This window comes from Musa acuminata, chromosome BXJ2-2 (genome assembly GCF_036884655.1).
Source record: "Musa acuminata AAA Group cultivar baxijiao chromosome BXJ2-2, Cavendish_Baxijiao_AAA, whole genome shotgun sequence".
Lineage (NCBI taxonomy): Eukaryota > Viridiplantae > Streptophyta > Magnoliopsida > Zingiberales > Musaceae > Musa > Musa acuminata.
Genome location: NC_088339.1, coordinates 31,415,310 through 31,436,611, shown reverse-complemented (window position 1 = coordinate 31,436,611; position 21,302 = coordinate 31,415,310). Strand labels below are relative to the sequence as shown.

Genomic DNA, 21,302 nt, shown 5'->3' with positions numbered 1-21,302 from the left:
CACAAACATTGAAATGATGAATTGACATAGATGCATAGCTCTTCATGGATCCCTTTTTTTTTCTTTCAATTTCAGAAATACAGACCAAGTGTTCAGAGAGAATTCTACGTATATATATAGTTTTAATGAACGAAATCTGGTATGTGTTTTACAGTTTTACATGCATCCGGTGCACAGTAACTACTGAGGTTTATTGCTACAGCTCGGAAGACAAAAAAATTGTGAGGGGGGGTAATTTTGAGCTTTTGACAACTAACAAGCAACTTCCATCTGTCTAATGATCAGCTGGCTGTTGAGCATGTATATGAATGCAAACCCATGCAGTCCACTTAAAGCATTCTATTCTGGAAGTCATTAATGAAACCAGAAGCTAACGATGACAGCTTCTTCCCAGTCTCCCCAGCTATGTTCTTGAGCGATGATATATCTTGTGATGCCTGAAAAAAACCAAGTATTTTATTTGGTCAGAAGACAGCCTCATAAAAATCTGTCAGATGAATGTAAGAGGACACACCAAATTACTCAATTGTAGAAAAAGTTATGAATTAAAAAAAATAAATTTCTTAATATTTTAGCAGAAGATATCAAGCCCGGAAAATACAGCTGAAATAAATCAGCCTAAAAGAGTTCCCATTAAGCCAATTTTGTTGTTCGTGGAAAGGCCTCTATACAAGAATCCCCTTGTATTAATATTTACAAGTTGGATGCTACTAGATCAGCCATTTATATTACAAATCACCCTAAAAAAACATACCTGGAATGAGATTTTGTTGATGAGGTCTGCAGCAGTCAACTCTACTCCAGAATCAGTTTCATGACCAAAGAGATCAGCGCTCGATATGGATGTTGACCCCTACATGAAAAGGTAGTCTAAGTCAATCAGAGTGCTCATAAATCATAATGTTGTCAAAGTTCATCAAGTCACCAATTAGGTTCAAGAAATCCAAATAACAGAATTATGGATATCTAAATCATAGGTGATACTATCAACATTTGGATGCAAAAAAGGCACTACATCGCTGAAGCTCCAATGACAATAAAAGTTTCAAGGATAATCATGACAAAGAATAAGACACCAAAAATTATGAGGAACTAAATACTGTGTTTCCCAAGTCCATATAGCCATCTAAGCTACATAAGTTTCAATGACAAATCATGACAATATAAGTTTCAATGATCATCATGACACAGAACAAGACACCAAAAATTATGAGCAACTAATTACCGTGTTCCCCAAGTCCATATAACCATCTAAGCTACATAAGTTTCAATGATAAATCATGACAATATAAGTTTCAATGATAATCATGACAGAGAACAAGACACCAAAAATTATGAGCAACTAATTACCATGTTCCCTAAGTCCATATAACCATCTAAGATACATAAAGTTGGAGTTCATCTCCTCACCTTAGAGCCCGAAAGGCATTGGTTGTTTGCAGATATAAACCAACTACATAGAACTACTGAACATACATGCAGTCACATTTTTATAATCACTTTTATAATCTAGCTAATATGGCTTACAAACATTTGATATAACAAACTTTTGTGATAAAGGCATGAGCACATACCGTGAATTTCTCTAGGGATATTTGAGCATCACTAGCTTTGTTCTGATCACCAAAGAATTGAGCTGATGATATGGATTTTGCATTTGAGAATTTCTGTCTTGCTTCATTACTTTCTTGGATCTGGTCATCATGAAAAAAAAAAATCATATCACTATAAAATAAGTACAAATATACCCTCAGTTCATTTTGCATTCGAGAATTGGACTGATGATGTTTTCTGTCGCTCTAGATTAAGTGACTTCCACTGATAGCCTATCTCTAGATTAAGTGACTTCCAAATATATCTCTCTTTTTTGGACTCCTTATATCATATGCCCCCAAAAAGAGCCAATTCAAAAGAAGTTTTCTTTCTTCATCCACTTTTAGATTAGAATAGTAATATGCCTCAATGGCATTAATATCCAGAATTTTATAAATCTAATCAAGGACAATATATAACTAATGTTTATATATGAATATATCTGACAAATAGTTATGTTTTCTAAAATATCAGAGCTTCTTCCCAGACAAAGAAAAAAGGATGTTATTCGGCCAAGTTGACAGAAAAGAAGGTACTAAAACAATGTTACTCGTACATTTGATGAAATGGAGTTTGACTTTTTCTCAAATCCACCATCCATTCCGAAGTCCGCAAAAAAGCTTGAAGATTTTGGTGGTGCAACGTGACTGATCACTTGTGGGCCATCAGAGCTGCTCTTGGTGGAAGGTGTGTTCTCCACATCCACATATTCAAATCGAGTGGAAAGCAACTGACCATTTGTTGTGTTAGACTTAGCTGACACTGCAACAGGTGCTGGTTCTTCAGGCTTCTGCTCATACAGGCTTTCATTTGGCTGCAATCAAATTGACTGTTACAGTCAGGACAGTACATTCGGCCCAACAATTTGTATCCAAGAACTCATATGATTCATATATCTAGCAAAGAAGCTTCTGAAAATCCACAAAACTTTAAAGATGAAAGGCTCAAGAAAAGATTTGAAAAACTTATGAAGCAGTTGAATATAAGCAAAAAAGACAAATAAACCAAACAAAAGATAGCAGGAAGGAAGCTTCATAAGGGTTATTGACTTGTTATAATGTGGCACAAACAATTTACCTTTGTCGTGAGCTTACGGACGCCAAGCCCCCCAGTCTTGCTTCCAGATTTCTTCGCACCAATGGGTTTCTTAACAGAACTTATAACTGCAGAACGGACTGGAGCTTTAGGTGACCGAGTAATTTCAGACTCATTCGTCTTATTTGGAGTATCTTTGGAAGTATCTGCAAGCTTAAGTTCAGGAAGTCCATTTACTGCATGCGTGGACTGAGTTGCTGCAACAGGTGATGAAGGTCCAGAATCTTCTGCAGCACTCTTAGCAACCTCTTTAGTTAGTAACTGCCTATACAATTCTGCTGCTCTAGATGTATATTTAGCTTCGATCTTGCCACCATCCGTCCATCCATGCTGTTTAAAAAAAACTTGTGCACGGTTGTTGCCTCCAAAAACCATCATCTTGAGCTGCTCAGGAGTCCAAGAGTCTAAATTTGTAGACCTAGACACCATCAAATGAAATTCCAAACAGTACATCTCATGAAATCACTTCAAGAAGGATCTAAATAAAACTGTCAAAAGTTGTTACAGCATGCTGTCTCTACAAAGAATAATATACGAGCAATATTATTACATGTCAGAAAACATATTCAGGCAGAAAATAGAACGCCAAAAATAAGTACAATGTTTGATCCTCATAGTTTACAGTTAGATTTTCATGTCATTCGATCCTTCAAACTGCATATTGCAAAAGTAGAAACAACAAAAAAAGAACAAAATAATTAGGATACAGACTTCACGTTAGTAAAGCAAGAAGTGAAGGATTATATTTGAAACTTCCAAAAGATAAAAATCCCAATGATACTATCTACTACCACAACGGCCAGCCGGTTATTATTTGCATAATGCTAACTTAATATTTCATTAAGCCTTACCAACCTGTTAACGAGAGAAATGCTGGTTCCTTTCAATTCTGTAGATCAAGGTAGCCATGCCTGAATTTTCGAGAGCCACACTTAAAGCTCATCTCAGATCAACTTTGCCAAATTTAAGAATCCATATTCCACATAAATTATAAGTCAAGGGACCAATATTTTTTACAAGAAGATTCATATATGGGATCTTTCATTTGATATCCCATTATCCCTTTTCCTTTAGAAGAGATGTATTGTCAATCAATTAGTATCCTCAACCAACCTATCAACCCAAAAGAACTAATACAATTGATCAGAAATAGTTGTCCCCGCATCAAATTTTATCAGTGAAGCTACTGGTTGAAGTGCATAAACAAGTCTTTAAATATAATAACTTGATAGTAACCAAAAACTACACATCCTCAGTTCTGGTAATAGATCCAAATAAACAAATGAACTTCCATCGTCAATATCAAGAAATGAACCTAACTCGTTCAACGAAATATTTCAATGTGAAGTCGCCTCTTTAAATAAATTCATGTAACCATATCTCAATCATTCATTAGATCCATTGCATGGACAGCATGCAGGTAATCTGACAACTTCTGCCACTGACGAATATGAAAAACAATTTTTTCATCAAAAGAAGTACGAAAAAATCGAAGTGGGCTATCTTCATGGATTCAGATATCAATACATGATCCCGGATTTATAACCTAGGAAGAAAAATTGAGCTGTTTCCTCAGTTAAGCGAAACGCAATGACTGGATACCTCACGAAGCTGATATGCACGCCCAGACTTCGGTGAACGGCGGAACAATCGAGACAGAGAAAGATCCCGTACGTCACCGACGCCCATGTCGGGTTCCTGGCGTTGCACTCGAAGCACATCTGCCACGGAGAAGAGATCCACGGGTCAGAGGTGATCAGATCTGGAGGCTTATCCGGAGATCCCAGCGACCCAGTCGACGAACGCAAAGAAGTCAATGCAAACCAAGAACGGGCCAAAAGAAAGGGCCAGGGAAGAATCCGTAGCGGGTTACCTTGTTGTCGGACTTGGATTTGAGCTTTCTGAAGACGGCGTTCTTGTCGGCGAAGCCATCGGAAGCCATCGGCGTCGAGGGGAGGAAGGGTTGCGTTCGATGTGCGTTCCCCCAAATTGGAGAGAGGGAGAGAGAGAGAGAGAGAGAGAGAGAGAGCCGAGAGAAGGGGAGACGGTGGTGGCCTGATTTAATTATGCCTCTAATATATTATAATTCCATAAACGATTACAATTAGAGAAAGAGGAATAAGGGCCAGTCATATTTTGATTGGTTCATTGGGATTGCGTATTTACACACCGTACGTGCGTACGTGCGTACGTACTGCTCCCAAATGGCATGTCCAAGTTCATACCTGTGTATTCTTGATATCGTACCGACTTAATGATATTTTGTAAGATCTCAAATCAACATAACATGTGTAGATTAATGTTTTTTTAAACAGCTTTTCGCATAATGCATAAATATTTTTTTCTCGCTATTTTAAATTTACTAAAGAAAAACCTTTAGAATACTAATGTTATTCTTCTTATATTGGCTCCTTATCAAATAATTAAAATTTTATTTTTTTAAAAAAAGTATAAATTTATAAAAAAATAGTTTTAAGAAATTCTCGTAAAATGCATCTTCATTCCTAAAAAATGATTTTGCCTTATCTTTGTTGTGTCAATCACTGCCTTCGCTTTTGGCATTGTCGTTGCCTCCTCTCCTTTTACTCCATCTCCTCTCCTCCCTTGTTACCCACCACAACCCCCATCGATCGGAAGGCCTTCACCTAGCTTGTATTACTTTCGTGCCTCCCCTTGCTTCGTACTATATCCCCTACGTTTCTCATTCTATTGCTGGTGGTTCCCAATAATTCTTCTTTGATCTCTTCGACCATTAAAGATATGATGATCGAGAAAAAAAGCCCTAATGCTCTCTTTGCTAATGATGCCATCATGTTGGGGGCATGCCACCGGAGAGGAGGAGACGGGGGCAAAGTTTGTGACCAATGGAGTGTGGGGGAAGTGGGGTGGAGGTAGAGACAAATGGAATTAGGATGAACAAGGTTGGCGAGTGGATGGTGTGGAGGCCAACGCATGAATGTAGCCAAGCGTAAGAGTGGAGGCGACGATGGGTGCGATAAAGGCACGAGCAAATTCATCTTTTTATGAAAGAAGAGACACGGTATAAATTTTTGGAACCAATAGCTGAGAATTACTCAAAACTATTTTTTTAATTTACCTTTTAAAATTAATATTTATTTATTTATTTACTTATTCTTGAATTCCCTATCTTTTAAACAATTATAGCGCAACGAAAGCAAGAACTTCTTAAACGACATAGAGAAATACAAAAGTATTTACCCACTCTAATATATACTACATATTATATGGAATCCTTCATCGGATTAGATGACTTTAAAATGTTTCCATTTGTTATATCTCGATGCAAAAAGCTTCACCAAAGAAAATTTGTTTTTGCTTCAAAAATATTTTTTCAATATTTGTTTTAAAAAACTTCATTATATATCAAACCATAAGTATTTCATTGATCGATAAGAGTAAACATCAATAAGAATAAAAAAAAAGTTTTTTTCTTGTGAGGTTTAAACAAAAAAAAAAGAAAAATGAAAAGTAGAAACTGTTGTGAAATCTTTATGCAGCATAATATTTACCTATTTCATTGCATTTCCTAAATTAAACTTAGTCGAAGATCCCATGGGTCATACATTAATACCGAAGAAAAAATTTGTTAATCGGAGACTTCAGGAGCTACCAATAAAATATGACTCCCCTCAGTAGGACAAGCTTATGAGCTCTTTTGTCTGTATGAGTCCAATGTAAGGTATTGACCTCCTCGACTAACATGTAAATATCCTAACATATGTCATATATAAGAATGATGAGAATTAGTCCAAAGCACATTAGACTTGACAACAACATTCTACATGTTTACCAAGTTTCACTCTTTTGGGGTTTAATCATTTGCAACCTTTAAAAGGTTGCTTCTTTCGTCTTGCCAAACATTTGCTTGACCAAAGCCATAGAAAGTGACTTCACCATATTATATTTCAACGTCGCACAGTAGTTGATCTGTGGTTTATGGTTGTTGACATGGCATTCTAATGAGGTCGCTGTTACCAAATAGATGTATCGATGGCTACCGCATTGACGATGGAAAATAGGTAGAGATAAAAGGGCAATTTCCTTTTAAAAATCCATCCTTTTTATTTTTACAGAAGTTCTGTTATTTCTATTTTTCTTATATGATGCTCATATTTTCTATAATCCTCCTTTTGCCGCCTATCATTCGTTGTTTTTGCCTGGCCACTTTTGCCCGGTTACCTCCACGCGATCGTCTCCTCATTGTCGATTAAGAACTATTTGAGAGGGATGACAATGAGCTTCTTCTTCTTCTTGGTCTCCATCATCATCGACTTCAACGTGCTCGACTAAGAACATCGTAGGGGAGGAGCAATTGCCCAACACTAGCCTTACTAGGGAAGTCGATAGCAGGTCCAAGGGCGGGGGTGAGGGAATCATGGAAGTAGCAAGTGAGAGCACGAGGATTGAGTGAGAAGTCATGGGATGAGGGATCAATAGGAGAAGTGTTGTAGGGCGACGGAAGGGTCTCATTGAGGTCGATGAAGAGCGAGGTCAGATGAACCTTGTTGGTCTTCAAGGTGACGATAGGGACGAGATCCATCAAAGATAAGAGTAGGGTTGATGGCAATGAGTAGGTTTGTGTGAAAGTAGTATGATATGATAGGGCATGCAAAGAAGAACGAAGATGAAACCCACATTCTACGTCGAGATTGACAATCGTAATGCATAGGGAGGGCCCGATGATCAACGTGATAAAAGGCGATCATATAAAGGTGACGGACGAGAGACATTTACAAAATTACAAAATAGAAGAGGCTGCACGAGGAAAAATAAAAATCTTTAAAAAAATGCTCAAAATATATTTTTTTAATAGAAAAGAGGAATTTTTTTGATGGAAATCCCCCTAGAGAAAAAGGCAGATTGTTCATGATGTATTGATCATTTGCTGCTCTGGAAACATCACAGAAATCAAGACCTGCCTTAGCCAAACAAAGCGACAGAGCATTGTGCAGCGATATAGAAGAAGCTTCAGCTACCAAAAGCATCTTTTATCTGATGAAAAGCAACATTCATTGCACTAGAAATGCAATGCATATGTACATACTAAACCACTGAAGCACAACATACTATGGCTGCATCTCATAGTCCACGCGAACAAAGATCTTACAGAATCCAACATAATCTAAAGAACTCCTCCCGCCGCCGTTAAAGGCCAAGACAAACATAGGCTACCTGCTAATTGGTGCCTCGGCAGCCAATTTAGAGTAGAGAGCTGCACGGAGCTGCTCCGGGGTGTACGTCCGACTCGGCGACATCTTCACCGTCGCCTGCTGTATCATGAGGTCCTCCACCACCGACACGCTCGCGTAATGCACGTCAAGATCGAGGTCTCGTATCGCAGCCATCAGCTTCGCGGCCGGGTGATTTCTTTTTAGGCACTGTAATCGGATCATGGCCTCCGACCCGAGTATCTTCACTTCCATCTCCACCCCGTGACACCGGTCGCCGCCGCTGCCGTTCATCATCCTAAGATCATGGTCCGGCGGCGGCTGGACCGGCCGGGTCGGGTTGGATTCACGCTCCTTCTCCAGGGCTTCCACCTGTGCTCGTAACTCCTCCTTGTCGATTTCCAACGTCTCGAGCTTGGACCGCAGTTCGTTGATGTACGAGACCGCGTCCCCAAGGAGGGAGGCCTTGTCCATCTTGGACACGTTGGGCACCACCGCGCGGAGGGCGTAGAACCTCTGGTTGAGCTTCTCGCGGCGTTGCCGCTCTGCTTCCACATGGTTCAGAGGCTCCTCCCGGCCATTGGCAGGCTTCCGGCCGCGCTTCTTCGGTCGCTTCTCTGGCTCCACCGGCCGGATGCTCTCCACCTCCCGCGCCGAGGCCTCGAGGTCCGACTGATCCGAATCGGGGCCATCGAGGATTCCGCCGCCGCCGGAAGACTTAAACAGAACGTCAGAAGGGGGTCGTGCGGAAGCCGACGAGAAGGAGATCATCCCCTCATCGCTGTTGCTCACCCTGGATGTTGCCCCCGTGGATCTCTTGTTCCTCTTGTCGTCTGCCGCGGCGGTGATGGTTTGGTGGTGGGAGAAGAGGCTGCCGGTGACAGGGGCCGGAGTGGGATTCCTATTGCTACCGGCGAAATCTAGGATATCGCTCGGCTCCGGCTTAGCCGATCGGGGAACAACAGAACCGTTGGAGGCGAATTCAGAGAGATTGAACTTTTTGGAGACGAAAAGATGGGTATGCGGATCACTGGCGCTGCTCTGATGCAGCTGTTGCTGCGGCTGGTTGTGAGTTCTTTGGAACTGCATCGAAGAGCTAGGGCTTTCGGTGAGGATGCTGGAACTAGGGTTGTTCTCCAATTGGATCGGGGGTTTTGTGACGGAGAGGTCGGCGGTGGCGGAGACGGGTGAAACAGAATCCTTGATGTCGACCGCCGACGGATCCGTGAGCCAGAGCACGGACGGATCCGTCTCGCCCTGGTCGGTGGCGGGAGTGGGCGCCGCAGATTGCGGTGTGAGCCAGGAAGCGACGGAGGGAGCGTCCGGAGAGCTAAAGTTGAAGAGGACGCGGATCTTGCCCATGATCTCGGGGCTGTGGAAGACCACGTCGGTAGATCCGAGCTCGAGGACGCCGGAGCCGACGGGGACGCATACCATGGTCTGGAGGCCAAACAGTTGAGCCTGGCGCGCCCGGTCGCATGGCGCAGCGGCGAGTCGGTCGGCGCCGGTGACCCAGGCGGGGGCTCCGGTGTAGAAGGCCTGGCCCGGGAGTCCTCCCCCGTTGACGAAGGATTGGGTCATGGAGACGAGGAAGAACCACTCGGTGTCGGTAACCTCCTCGTCGACGGCCTCGTCCGGCGCCGATGAACCGCCTCCGGAGATTAGCGAGTGGAGCTCCCGAAGCACGCACTTCCGATGCTCCTGTTCGGCAGCAGAGGCAGCGCCGGCGACCTTCTGCTTCCGCTTATCCTCCTCGTAGCCCTTGTAGTAACCGTCGCCCCATCCCAGGAACGACGCCCCGGTTGCGGCGTCCACCGACGACTGCCAAAAGATGCCGTACGTCCAGCTCTCCCGCGCCCCCTCGATCAGCGCCTGCAGCCGCTGCTGGAGCGTCTCCTGGCTGAAGTACGCGGGAGCAGGAGTCGCCGCAGCGGCCGGGTGATCCAAGGAGGAGGAGGCTGCTGCACAAGGCGGGGTGGGAGTAGGAGGAACAGCCGCCCAGGAAAAGCCCGGGAGGTCGACGGAGGCCATGAAGGCCTCCATCATGGAGGCGTTGTCGTCGGCCCACAAGTTCATCCTTTTCCTTTGATCGAACACCCGGCACCGACTCCTGCGCATGAACCGGAAACCCTGGGTTCCGGTCACCCCCTCCCCCAGCGATCCTGAGACCGTCGGTTACTGTTGCCGCAGCTGGTACCGGAAGCGACGGAGCAGGCGTGGAAGAGGGCGTGAAGGCGTAGAAGAAACTAGGCGAAGTGACGCTGCGAGAACCAGAGAGCGACACAGAGAGGTGGGGACGCAAAGGAAAGGGCGTGGTTGGTTCATCGGTTTCACATTCGGGCTTGCTTCGGCACCAATATTACACTCCGATTTCATCTCTTCCTTCCTTTCCTCCTCTATCGAGTCTTGCCCTTCCAACTATTTATTCCATCAACTCCTTTCTTTGCCGGTTTCGGTAATTCTAATCATGTACGTTAGCTTGGTAATTCCCGCTCGCCTGAGCTAATTTAGTAATTTACAGCGGCCGCCAGCCAAGCAAGTGGGAGACTGGCGGCATCGCAGGTCTTCTTTGACCGCACAATCGTCGCAGATATATCAGCAAGTACGAATATTAAAGCGTGAATGGATGGATAATTGCCACAGCCGCCCGCCCGCTGACGTGGGATGCTTCCCCCCTTGATATAACCACCGTCCGTCCCAGACGCTGCTGCGTTAAGTTTCTGGAAAGTGCCGGAGACATCGGATCGCCCTGTCCAACTCCAATTGCAAAAGGAAAGAAAACTACAGCTGAATTCATTGAATGCACACACACACGAAAAGAAAAAGTCTACGCAGGACCACAACACCGAGTGTGACGTCGCAAGATGGCTCGGTGGTGGGCCCATCGCCAGCCTCGAAAGATGTGATTGCTTGCACCACAACATTGGACCCGGTTCGATCGATGGTTTCTTTTTTATCTTTTGGCTCGCTCGCTCGATTCTTTTGCTCTTCTTCTCCTTGGGGTCGGGTTAGGTACGAATCCGGGGGATTCAGCTGGCTCCATTTGCTTTGAGATGGGGATCCGATGACGAGTCGATCGCAGATTAATTCCCGGGCACAGCAATGACGAGAGGCAAAGCAGCCATCGATGTGCAGCCGCATGTGATGTGGTCCATTCATGTCTGCTCGGTTCGCGGTGCGCAAAACGTGTTGCGGCCACATGCGGCCACTCCTTTTTGTCGTATTAGACGTCGGCATCCTCGACGACGACCGCCGCCTCCGCCTGAGGCGTAGCGGAATCCTCCCTTCTTCTGGCACTGGCGTGGGTGCTGGTCGCTTCGCTTCTTACTCCAAACCTTCCCTGGGCCCGGAACGTACATATTTGGTGGGTCCCAGAGAATCCGCCAATGAGAATAAAGGTAGTACGACGAAACGAGTAAGTCCAAGAAAGTTGAAAAAGTAACGTTCGAAAGGTTTGTGACGGCAGCGAAAGTGACATGCTAAGCACGTGCTCATTCGTCGACGACTTGTTTGCTATCCGTCTGATCTTTTGGGTTTTGCCTAAAATCAAATAAAACTAAATAATAATAATAGTCACACTCCGCTTCTCCTTTTTATCTTCTCCGCCTCAGCCACGTGGGAGAGAGGGAGGATAAAAAGGCAGTGGAGGATAAAAGATATATATATATATATATATATAGAGAGAGAGATAAAAAAGAAAGTAAGTGGAAAAGGTATTTTTGGCATACTCTAATAAATTAAGACAGCTCGTCAACATAGCATTAGCAATATTATATTAGTATGGATAAACCCGCATTCTGGAATATTTTATATTTTTTTTTTAAATAAATAATAAATATAAAGTAAATAAATTAAGTATTATTTGATAAAATTATATTTTAAAATTTATTAAATATTATATAATAAATTTATCCTTCTAATACTTTTAATATTTATTTAAATATATATACTTAAAAAATAAATAAATAAAATATAATATAAATGAATGCATGGAGTCTTAAAATTTTTTTGTATGATTCATATATGTAATAAATAAAAATATATAATCATATAAATGAATATACAATATTTTTAAAAAATAAATTAAGTAAAATTTTACCATATATAATCTATAAATCATATCATTACATTAAGATACATTCCTAACGAAGTCGAAAGTTATTTGATCATGCAAATTAGTCATGTGAGAAAAGTTGGGTAGCAATCATTTCTGAAAACGATTTATATGATGATTGCTATTTGGATGGAGAGGTCGTGTACTTGATTTCTCACTTAATATATACCATTACATTAAGATACATTACTATAGTTATTTAGTAATGCACATTAGCCATGTGAGAGAAAATGAGAGCCATAGTTTCTATTATATAATAACAATCTTTTGATCTCGATAGCAATCACTTCTGAAAACGATTTATACGATGATTGCTACTTGGATGGAGAGGCCGTGTGGTTGGTCTTCGTCTTGTGGAAAATCTCTTCTTGTCTGTGAGAACGGAATCAATGGCGGGCGACTACATTCAGTGCACCAGCTTATTCAAACATTGGTTTCCGAGTTACAATCATTTGTCAGTCCAACCAAAGAGAAAGGGTTCAATTTTAACTGTGGTCAATGGAACCATGGAAGAAAGAGTCAGGCTTTAAATGGGCCAGGATTGGGCCTTGAATGGGCCTAAACAAAGAGAAATTTTGCTCACAATCAAGAAAATACTGCATCCTGATTTATGTACAATTTCATACGCACACACATGATGATAAAACAAACTAGAACAAGCCTATAGCAACAATTTCCATATGAAATATTTGGCTTGAGTACAGTTACATTGGAAGAAAGGTAGTTAAAGGGAGAAAATACTACACTGGCATCCATTAAGTCTTACCTACTGATGTAAGATTCTTGTTTAGCACTAACAAAGTAGGAGTACCTGACAAAGACAAACAAACACAAGTATCACTGGGTATGTTCATCCATGACTGCCGGTCTTTGATTTTGTTCTTGCATCAGCTTTCCAATTTCTTCTACTAGTTTGATGTATGCGGTAACAAACGGCGGTTTCCGATTCTGATGGTGATCTCATGGGTACAAGTGACCAGTGCAACATGTTTTCAGGTTCTTTAGATGCATGAGCTTCTCTTGCATCCTTTTTCCATTTTCTGCCACTGTAGGTGCATGCCTCCATCGTCATAGCAGCGATGTTCACGTTTGTTTCGGATGGAAATGAAATTTCCCCTGAATTGAACTGAACAGTAGCAAAATCAACTCGTGTTTCGTTTTCCAGTGCTGTATGTTGGCCCAGCAAGCATGACCTTTTCATATCTGATTCAAGGCGCTTCCTCGCCCTGTACCTTCGCTGCCGCTCCCTGTTCTTGAGCCGTCGGGCCATAATATCATCAGTTACCACTGGAAGCATAGGAAAAACCTGCACAAATCAAAGATGATTTTAGTCTCTATTTAATTATCATGCATTCTCATTTTATTTGCCTTTCTATCTAGAAAGCTTCAGAGGTTATTCATATTGTGATGGTAACCAATTATTTATAGAGGCCTTACTCTTAAATTCTCACAATATTCAGAAGGGCTTATTCGAAAGTGGCTTGAACACAAACTGTGAAAACAAAAGTTTGGGGCAAATGCTACATTCAGAAGTTGCATGTGGAGGCTTCTTATTGCCTTTATATAAAGGCTGCTTGCTGCAGTTACAACTTTAGGTAAAAGAGGAAATGTCCAGTGCTCATGTGGGGATCAACCTGTGAGGAGATAACAATTGAGAAGATGAAGAGGGTATTGTGATCCAATGTTGACATGTAACCCAATCTGCAAGTATGACATGCACATTTCAACGGGAAGTCCATTTGGAGCATGTAGGAGTTTAGTTATATGTTCGCATGTTGTACATGGTTTGGTTGCTTGCAAGTGAGCTACCTGATGCGAAACAGACTCATGGATAATCCATTCTTGGGAGCAACAAATATCCCATAAGTACAAGAAAAAACAAAAGTATTAGTGCTATAAGACTTCATACCTGTTGTTCACCAAATGTGCATGCCACACTAATATTTCCATCTGTATCTCCTGCATTCATCTTGAAGATATGCTAATGCAAATCCTATGGCAGCAAATACTACACCACCGAGCTGCCTACCTGCATCCAAGCCAGTCCTGCATGTAGGTGATATTAAGAAAAGCATTGAAAGCATCGACCAAATGTTCATTTTATGCCTCAACAAGAATCAAACCAATAACAATTATAGTTTCGCATCTCAGAACACATTCCAAATTCCATATCTGTAATTGCTTGATTTCAAGCAAAATGCATTGGTTGTCTACATACATCTCTTTGCAGTGTGAAATATCTAGCCATATATGCATCCATTCTAACAACGGAACAAGCTTTTTACATGAAAGAACAATTTTTGTCACAAACCATGGCTTTAAATAATAATTTATTAACACACTAAGACACAGCTTGTTAATAAAACCTTGCGATCTAAAATTATGCTGACAAACAAACAGAGACTAAGAGACTATAGAATGCCCTATTTTAAGGACTTCAGCAAATATCTGGGGCACTAGCATTATTTGTCATCTTCAGTTTCACATGGGGTGCTGGTCCATGGTTTTCAAGATTAGTTGATCATAGAGTGTGGCCATGCCATGCAGAAAACACACTACATATTGAACATCGTAGTAACGTAATCGAAGAGAAACACAAAGATCATGCTGAAAATGAACTTTTTTGCCATCCAGTGAGGTGACTAATATTGCTGTCTATCATCAAACAGACTATCAGCCGCTTTGTTGGAACTTTGTGGTAAATGTGAACATAAAAATCAGTTTCTTAAGTTATTTGAAACAAAGAAGAAAGAAAGTCCATGCACAAACTCAAATTTCATTTGACACCATATTTTCATTTTTTTCCCATTATATCGCTGCCGAGTAGTTCTAGACCTTTCAGAGATAAAAGTCTTTTTCCCTGATTGAAATATTAGGCATCAGGAACATATAAGTGGACAATTTACCTTGTAAGTATGATATTCCACTTTTTCCCTGAACATATCTTCATCAAGCTAAATCTTGATTGCAATTTTGCAGCTCGGTGCTGTTTCTTATAGGGGAAATCTATCGTTACAGCAATGTCCCAATATGGAATTGCAATAGAAGAAGAATTCCTCTTTAGGAAAGTAAGTCCTAACACACATCTTTTCAGGTAAAATTCTTATATTACCTATCATGACATTGATTTACCACTACATTTTCTCCTCACGAATACAAGCAACTGGTAATTCTTCAGGAAGTTGAAATCCAGGACTTACTCTGCATCACATGCAAGAATACAAGATTCAAGACAAATGTTACTTCGGCCATAAGCACAATTGTCGTGGTGCCGACACACAAGAGATCCACCATTTTTACCTAAATAGATTATGCTGCCAGGTTCCACATTTTCTTCTTGCGGTTTACATTTACGATCCTAGTCGAATACCTCCCAGGATGCCTATGATAATGTCAATCTGCATGTTGATAAATGGGACTCGTACATGCATGGCTGAAAAAGAAAATGAGGCAATGTAAGAATTATCTTTCACTGCAAACTCCTCCAGATCATGCTCATTAGCATATTACAAGCACAGTATGCAACAGATCCACTTGGAAATGCGAGAAAAATCAACACATAAAGCAGGATAATATGCATGTAGAACAACATACATATTACAAAAAGGCGAAATAAGAAGAAGCCACACTATATATCATACATCACGCAAGCAAAATAAATCGAAGATGCTGAAGAAAATATAGATTATTGAATCCCGTCGTCGATATAGAAGCGAGCAATGCACGCTCAAAATCACACTCATCATCAGCGTATAATACAGACAACATGCAACAGATCCACAAGGTAACAGGACGGTCTGCATGAGGAGGCTTGATTACAAAGGGAACACAGATTCAAGAAGACAAAAGAAATGTGGAACATTCTCCCGTCGTCGACACAGGAAACAATGTTGCTAAGTCATCGTACAAATGCAAAGTGGGAGTGGAAGTGTTCTTACGACGTGCAAGATGTGGTGCGGGGTTAGAAGCTGCTGATGGCGAAAGAGGCGGGGCAGAGAGTCATGTGCGTTGGGGAGAAGGGTGATTTGTTTGGATTTGGTCAATCCACAATGCTTTGGAACCGAGCAAAAGGTAAAGGTTGAGAGAGAGAGAGAGAGTAAAAGATGGGGAAGGAGAATGCAGAGAGAGAAAGGCGGGCGAAAACATCGCCTCGAACAAAGAGGTGGTGTTGCAGTTGGAAATCTCAACATCATTATTATATATCTAATTCTGTCACCAACATATCGGCGAAGAGATCGCCTCCGATTGTATCATCGACATAAATCACGTCTTACATGCACTCTTTCCAAACTCTCTTTTTACAGCTTTGTGGCGTGTAAAAAGAATTCATTATTATACATCTTTTTCTGATCTCAGAGCTTGTCAGATAATTATTTTATTATCAAAGGCGCTCTCTGTTTTGTTCTATCGCAAACTTGGAACATTTATTTTGGGGTCTCGACAATTACAAAATAACAGGAATATTGTGTTCTGGGTTAATTATATATTATTTCATATAGTTTTTATATTATATATATATATATATATATATTAATATTTGATATTTGTAAAAATGATAGATTTATTTATTAATGTTATCGATTTTACTAATAAAAATATGAAAATAAAAAATAAAAAAATAATTTTAATATTCTAATTAACAATGACGAACAACTACGTTGTTTTAGTTGTATATGACAGTTGTAGATAAGAAGAGTGAAAACAAGAGATAAGGGTTGTTCGACAATTATGTCAACAACTTATTCAAGTTCCAAGACACTTTTTTTATCACTATCAAATACATTGGTCGAGAGCTTAATAATCACTCGCCTGTCAAACTTTAATAGCTTCTTTTGGTCGATGACAATCATGACGAATAGATTTCCTTCGATAAAACCCCCTAACTCTCCTTTTTCATCTAAATGTTAGAATTAACATGGTAGCGAGGGGAGCAATAGGAGCTCAAACAATTCTAATTTCGAGTCAAATGATCCACCTAATAAGTCAGCGACAAGATAGCCATTGTCTTCACTGTTGATGCCATGACAACATTACCATTTGTGTCGATGCTAATGTAGTTACTAAGCAACGAATGAGTTATTGATACAAATGCATAGCAAGCCTTACCTCTCACCGTCACTCTCTTCAATCACAACAGTCACTTATGCCTTCGACGATGTCGTCATCTGTCGCCACGAACTAAAATATTAAAATTATTTTTTTTATCATTTATTTTCATATTTTTGTTGATAAACTGATGACGTTTGGATAAATAAACTTAGATGTTTCACATTTGTAGCTATAGAGATGTTAATATAATTTTTTAAAATATAAGGACTTGCATGTTAAAGGTAATTTGAGTATAAGGAATAATCTATAATTACTCTTGTTTTAACTTTAAGAGGTCCATATGAGATGAGTGAAAAATAAAATGGCTCAAATATTTGTACAAATAAAAAAAATTATTACAGTTAATATCTTATTCGTATTTGTTATTAATATTTTTAATATATAAACAAATAAACGATGAAGACAAAGATTTTGCTTGTGAACACGATCAGACTTTGCTGGCCAAACTCGGTCAAATTATCAATAGGAACGATCAATCAACATGCAAATGGATTGGCTGTGTCATCGATTAGCCTTTTGATAAATGATATAAGTCTTCTTTTCTTTTTTAAGATGTTTTCATAATAAATCCATTATTTTTGTCATTAGCAATTATCTGTTTTTCTTGATTCGAATAGTTTATTTCGTGACAGCAATGAGAGTAGAGATTGTATCGCACAACCCACCTTATGCTTAAATACAGCAGTTCTATTATCCAGAATGTCCCCTAATAATTCACTTTATTCTTGATAAGTAAATAAAATATATAAGAGAGTCAAAAAGATCGATTCTTTGCTTCTTTGTTCGCTAATAATAATAATAATAATGATAATGATGATGATGGTGGTGTGATACTTTAATAATCATGTCATGTGAACCCGAGAATGACAAGAAGCGGTGGTAGATTTGCTGAGGCCGCAAACAGATCTGGTTTTTCTTCTTCTTAATCGATTTCTTGCAGCCAATCAATCGAACTTGCAAGACCAGCCGCAGATCTACCTAACTGCGCTCGCTCTGTTCTCATCTTCTTCGTGTTTCGACCGGATTCCGGCGGCCAAACCAGTCGGTCTACGGGACAGGGAAGCAACCTTGATATCCTGCGTTTCCTCCAGAAGAAGATTTTGACCGACGGGTGTGTGAGAGAGAGATGGATCAATCGAAGAGCAGTCAGCAGCAACAGCAGCAGCCGTATTTTGGTGTCAACAAGCTCGGGAAGAGCATCCGGAAGAGCGCTCCCCATTTCCACCGCCAGCCACCCACCACCGCTTCTTCTTCGCAGCAACAGCAGCCGCATGTGTACAACATCAACAAGCACGACTTCCGCAGCATCGTGCAGCAGCTCACGGGCACTCCCTCCCGCGACTCCCCCGCGCCTGCGCCTGAGCAGCCGCAGTGCCCCCCTCAGCCCAGGCCCCCCAGCGTCCGTCTCCACAAGATCCGTCCGCCGCCGCTGCCCCTCGTCCCCGCCCCCCGCTCCCCTCCCGCCTTCGCCCCCGTCCCTCCCACCCACCGGCCATCCGGCGCCGCCACTGCGTGCGCCGAATCCCCCATCTCCGCTTACATGCGCTACCTCGAGTACTCCCTCCTAATCTCCAACACCCCCCACCAGCCCTTCCCGTCCCCGGGTGCGGACGCGCGTCATCACCCCAATCCCCTACCCCCTACCCCTCCATCCGGGCTGCCGCTGCCGCCGCCGTCGCCGACCGCGTTCTTCAACCTACTCTCCCCGAAATCACCCTTCCCGCTGCTTTCGCCAGGGTTCCAGTACCCTCCGCCGCTGACCCCTACCTTCGCTCTCTCGCCGTTGCCCCAGTCGGGGATCCTGGGGCCTCGTCCGTTGCCGCCTTTCTCGCCGGGCTTCTCGTGGCCTCCATCGCCCTCGGGATTCCCTCCCATCCCCAGCCCCAGATGGAGGGATCTAATGTAGATCTGGTGAACGATAGATTGTCGCACAGACAATCGCACTCTGCTATCGATTCTTTGTTACAGAAACGGCAAAGATCTCTTTGTATCAAATCTATCACTTGGACTGCAAAATCATCGGAAAAGACATATATAAATACAAAAGAAGAAAAATTGGATTGTTTATGTTGGATTTACGTAAGCGGGTGGTCTTCCTCATATCCTTCGGAGACGGAATAATCTCCCATCCGGTGGCCTTTACTTGTTGATCTCCGAATCCTAAATGCTCGTTTGCAACTCTGTTGGTACCATCGACAACTTTGATGCTGATTGTTGATCTCCAATTGCCTTCAATAAATTAAGGTTGAGTTCTTTCTTGCATGATTAAGCCTGGGGAACAACTCATCGCCGATACATGCTTTCTGCAGAATTTTCTGATCACATTTTTGGCTTGAATGCCATATAAAATGCCATCAAATAGGATTGTTTTCACCTTGATCGTACTTGATGTCATATCAAGTGATATTTATTAAGCATTATGATCGGTTGTCACCAAAGTTTCTTTGTATCAAAGATCTGCATGGGAGAACATACTATTTTTCTTCAGATCATACTATTATGATCTCAACAGGATATAAATTTCGAGCTGGTTTAGCACTTGTTTAAATAATAGACAATGTCTTGGATAATTCTAATCTACTTTTCTAGATTACACATAATTGTCATTAGATAAATTTCTTTGATTTGATATAACTATGTTTTTATTGACATTTACAGAGTGTTTTGGCCCAGCCAGCGCCAAACATTTTACTGGCCGGTGTTTTGGAAACTGGGACGCACCACCCCAGTAGGCCTGGGGACAACCGAGTCGTCGAGTTCCATCGGGCGGCCGCAACAGAACGTGAAAGAACAGCGAAAGGTCCCATCAAAAGCTTGCTGAAATCTTGCAGAATCTCTCGTGCTTTGTGCTCCCGGTGTTCGATGGCGGGCCTTAATGGTGTCCTCTCAGTTTCCCTTTATATGAACGCTTTCCCTGAGGAAGAATCTACGCAGAGAAGAAAAAGAAAATAACGAGACAGGAATCCTTTTATTCTTTGTGATCTTCCGGATTTCCTTTTCTCCGAGTGCTTGGTTTTTAGTCTGCGGTGAAGAGAAGAGCTCAAATTGCATTCTCAGGTACATTCTTTATCTTCTCTTTCGTCTTTGTTAATCCTTCTCATACTATCTTCAAAACATCGCCAGAAGAATCAAGCTTATTCTTTTTCTGTTTCTTCTGCTGGACTCATGAAATATTCTACACAAATGTTGCGTATCCTTTCAGAATTAGCCTTTGCAGGTTGTCCATGGATTCAAGCCGCGGCAAGAATTGTGAGAGTGGTGATGCTGAGCTTTCGCCAACAGAACCTCCTGCATCCGCTGAGAAAAATGAAATCGTGCCGCTCTCGGGAAAACCATTCCTCACTTTCGTGGTTTCATGGAGTCATGTGCATGACCCTTACCAAGTAGTAAGTTAATTTCTGTTCCAAATGGTTCTCTGATCACAAAAGCTTGTTGACATTACCTTTCGCCTTGATTCATCAGTTGTTTCCGAAGAGGTTTTATCCATTTCTTCCAGCCACTTGTGTCCCTGTAACACTGTCCTACGGGAATAGGACATGGAAGATGAAGTATAGCTGCAAAGGGATCCTGAGGCGACTGTGCTCTGGGTGGAAGAACTTTGCCTTGGATACTGATCTCAAGGTTGGAGATGGTTGTGTCTTGGAACTCATGGACAGTAATAATATACTGTTCAAAGTGCAGATCCTTCGTCGGGGAGTCGTGCCGGTTAAGCGCGACAAAGGTCTAAGCTGTGATGCTCCGATCTCGATCGACTAGAAAGATACGCTGTGATGCTCCGATCTCGTAAGCTTAGCTTATCTTGTGAATAGAAGATGCCTCAGACGTGCTTCCTCTCTCCCTCACTCTCTCATGGTTGACATATATGCTGCATGGGTTGACTGGGCCGCCACATGAACTTGAATGTAATGGGCCCCACACGAGGCCCAGCCTTCCATCGATTACCTCGCGAAAGAAACCGGCGCCCACAATTTCCATTATCCACTCAACTGATGCCGCATGCGAGCGTTACCTTTTCCTGTTGCCCATTATGCTACCCACGACGTGATCGGACAGCAAGCGTGGGATCCACGTGAGTTACCGGATGAGTCGGCTTGGTATCGTTCGATTCTTCCCTGGAACCAAATCCACACGAAAGAGTAACTGTGGATCGCCCACCAGATGGTCTAATTTTGTCCGTCGATCAAGTAAAACACGAATATCGA

The 21,302-nt window shown here is 41.9% G+C and overlaps 4 protein-coding genes and 1 non-coding gene across 7 annotated transcripts; 2 read left to right on the top strand and 3 right to left on the bottom strand.

Annotated features, from left to right (window-relative positions):
- Window positions 1-8: 8 nt before the first annotated feature.
- LOC135606050 (probable ADP-ribosylation factor GTPase-activating protein AGD8) lies at window positions 9-4,742 on the bottom strand. The gene is made up of 7 exons (XM_065096788.1): window positions 4,562-4,742; window positions 4,291-4,409; window positions 2,671-3,106; window positions 2,150-2,407; window positions 1,575-1,694; window positions 755-853; window positions 9-437 (listed from the first exon to the last, which is right to left on the bottom strand). The coding sequence occupies exons 1-7, from the start codon at window positions 4,628-4,630 to the stop codon at window positions 330-332; spliced, it is 1,209 nt and encodes a 402-aa protein (XP_064952860.1). The 5' UTR covers window positions 4,631-4,742; the 3' UTR covers window positions 9-329.
- Window positions 4,743-7,666: 2,924 nt separating this feature from the next.
- On the bottom strand, window positions 7,667-10,278 carry LOC103975229 (transcription factor MYC2). Its single transcript, XM_009390136.3, has one exon. The coding sequence runs from the start codon at window positions 9,993-9,995 to the stop codon at window positions 7,878-7,880; it is 2,118 nt and encodes a 705-aa protein (XP_009388411.2). The 5' UTR covers window positions 9,996-10,278; the 3' UTR covers window positions 7,667-7,877.
- Window positions 10,279-12,841: 2,563 nt separating this feature from the next.
- Window positions 12,842-16,128, bottom strand: LOC103976208 (uncharacterized). Its single transcript, XR_010484290.1, has 3 exons — window positions 15,930-16,128; window positions 13,901-14,037; window positions 12,842-13,297 (listed from the first exon to the last, which is right to left on the bottom strand). It is a non-coding gene; the product is annotated as an uncharacterized LOC103976208 (transcript).
- Window positions 16,129-17,876: 1,748 nt separating this feature from the next.
- On the top strand, window positions 17,877-20,935 carry LOC103975231 (vegetative cell wall protein gp1-like). 3 transcript variants are annotated; one of them, XM_065096786.1, is made up of 4 exons: window positions 17,877-19,286; window positions 19,759-20,157; window positions 20,303-20,486; window positions 20,563-20,935. In XM_065096786.1, the coding sequence occupies exon 1, from the start codon at window positions 18,227-18,229 to the stop codon at window positions 19,004-19,006; it is 780 nt and encodes a 259-aa protein (XP_064952858.1). In that variant the 5' UTR covers window positions 17,877-18,226; the 3' UTR covers window positions 19,007-19,286; window positions 19,759-20,157; window positions 20,303-20,486; window positions 20,563-20,935. The 3 variants fall into 3 exon arrangements, with proteins under 3 accessions (XP_064952858.1, XP_018676857.2, XP_009388412.2); XM_018821312.2 differs by having other exon boundaries at window positions 17,877-19,344; window positions 20,318-20,486; XM_009390137.3 differs by having other exon boundaries at window positions 17,877-19,344.
- Window positions 20,325-20,856, top strand: LOC135585827 (B3 domain-containing protein Os04g0386900-like). The gene is made up of 2 exons (XM_065094509.1): window positions 20,325-20,465; window positions 20,563-20,856. The coding sequence occupies exons 1-2, from the start codon at window positions 20,325-20,327 to the stop codon at window positions 20,854-20,856; spliced, it is 435 nt and encodes a 144-aa protein (XP_064950581.1).
- Window positions 20,936-21,302: the final 367 nt, after the last annotated feature.

Coding starts and splice junctions, on each gene's coding strand:
- LOC135585827 (XM_065094509.1), top strand. CDS start 20,325: ATGGATTCAAGCCGCGGCAAGAATTGTGAGAGTGGTGATGCTGAGCTT. Junction 20,466..20,562: donor TCGTGGTTTCATGGAGTCAT/GTGCATGACCCT, acceptor TTGATTCATCAG/TTGTTTCCGAAGAGGTTTTA.
- LOC103975229 (XM_009390136.3), bottom strand. CDS start 9,995: ATGCGCAGGAGTCGGTGCCGGGTGTTCGATCAAAGGAAAAGGATGAAC.
- LOC135606050 (XM_065096788.1), bottom strand. CDS start 4,630: ATGGCTTCCGATGGCTTCGCCGACAAGAACGCCGTCTTCAGAAAGCTC. Junction 3,107..4,290: donor GTGCATATCAGCTTCGTGAG/GTATCCAGTCAT, acceptor GATGGTGTCTAG/GTCTACAAATTTAGACTCTT. Junction 2,408..2,670: donor TCCGTAAGCTCACGACAAAG/GTAAATTGTTTG, acceptor ATTTGATTGCAG/CCAAATGAAAGCCTGTATGA.
- LOC103975231 (XM_065096786.1), top strand. CDS start 18,227: ATGGATCAATCGAAGAGCAGTCAGCAGCAACAGCAGCAGCCGTATTTT.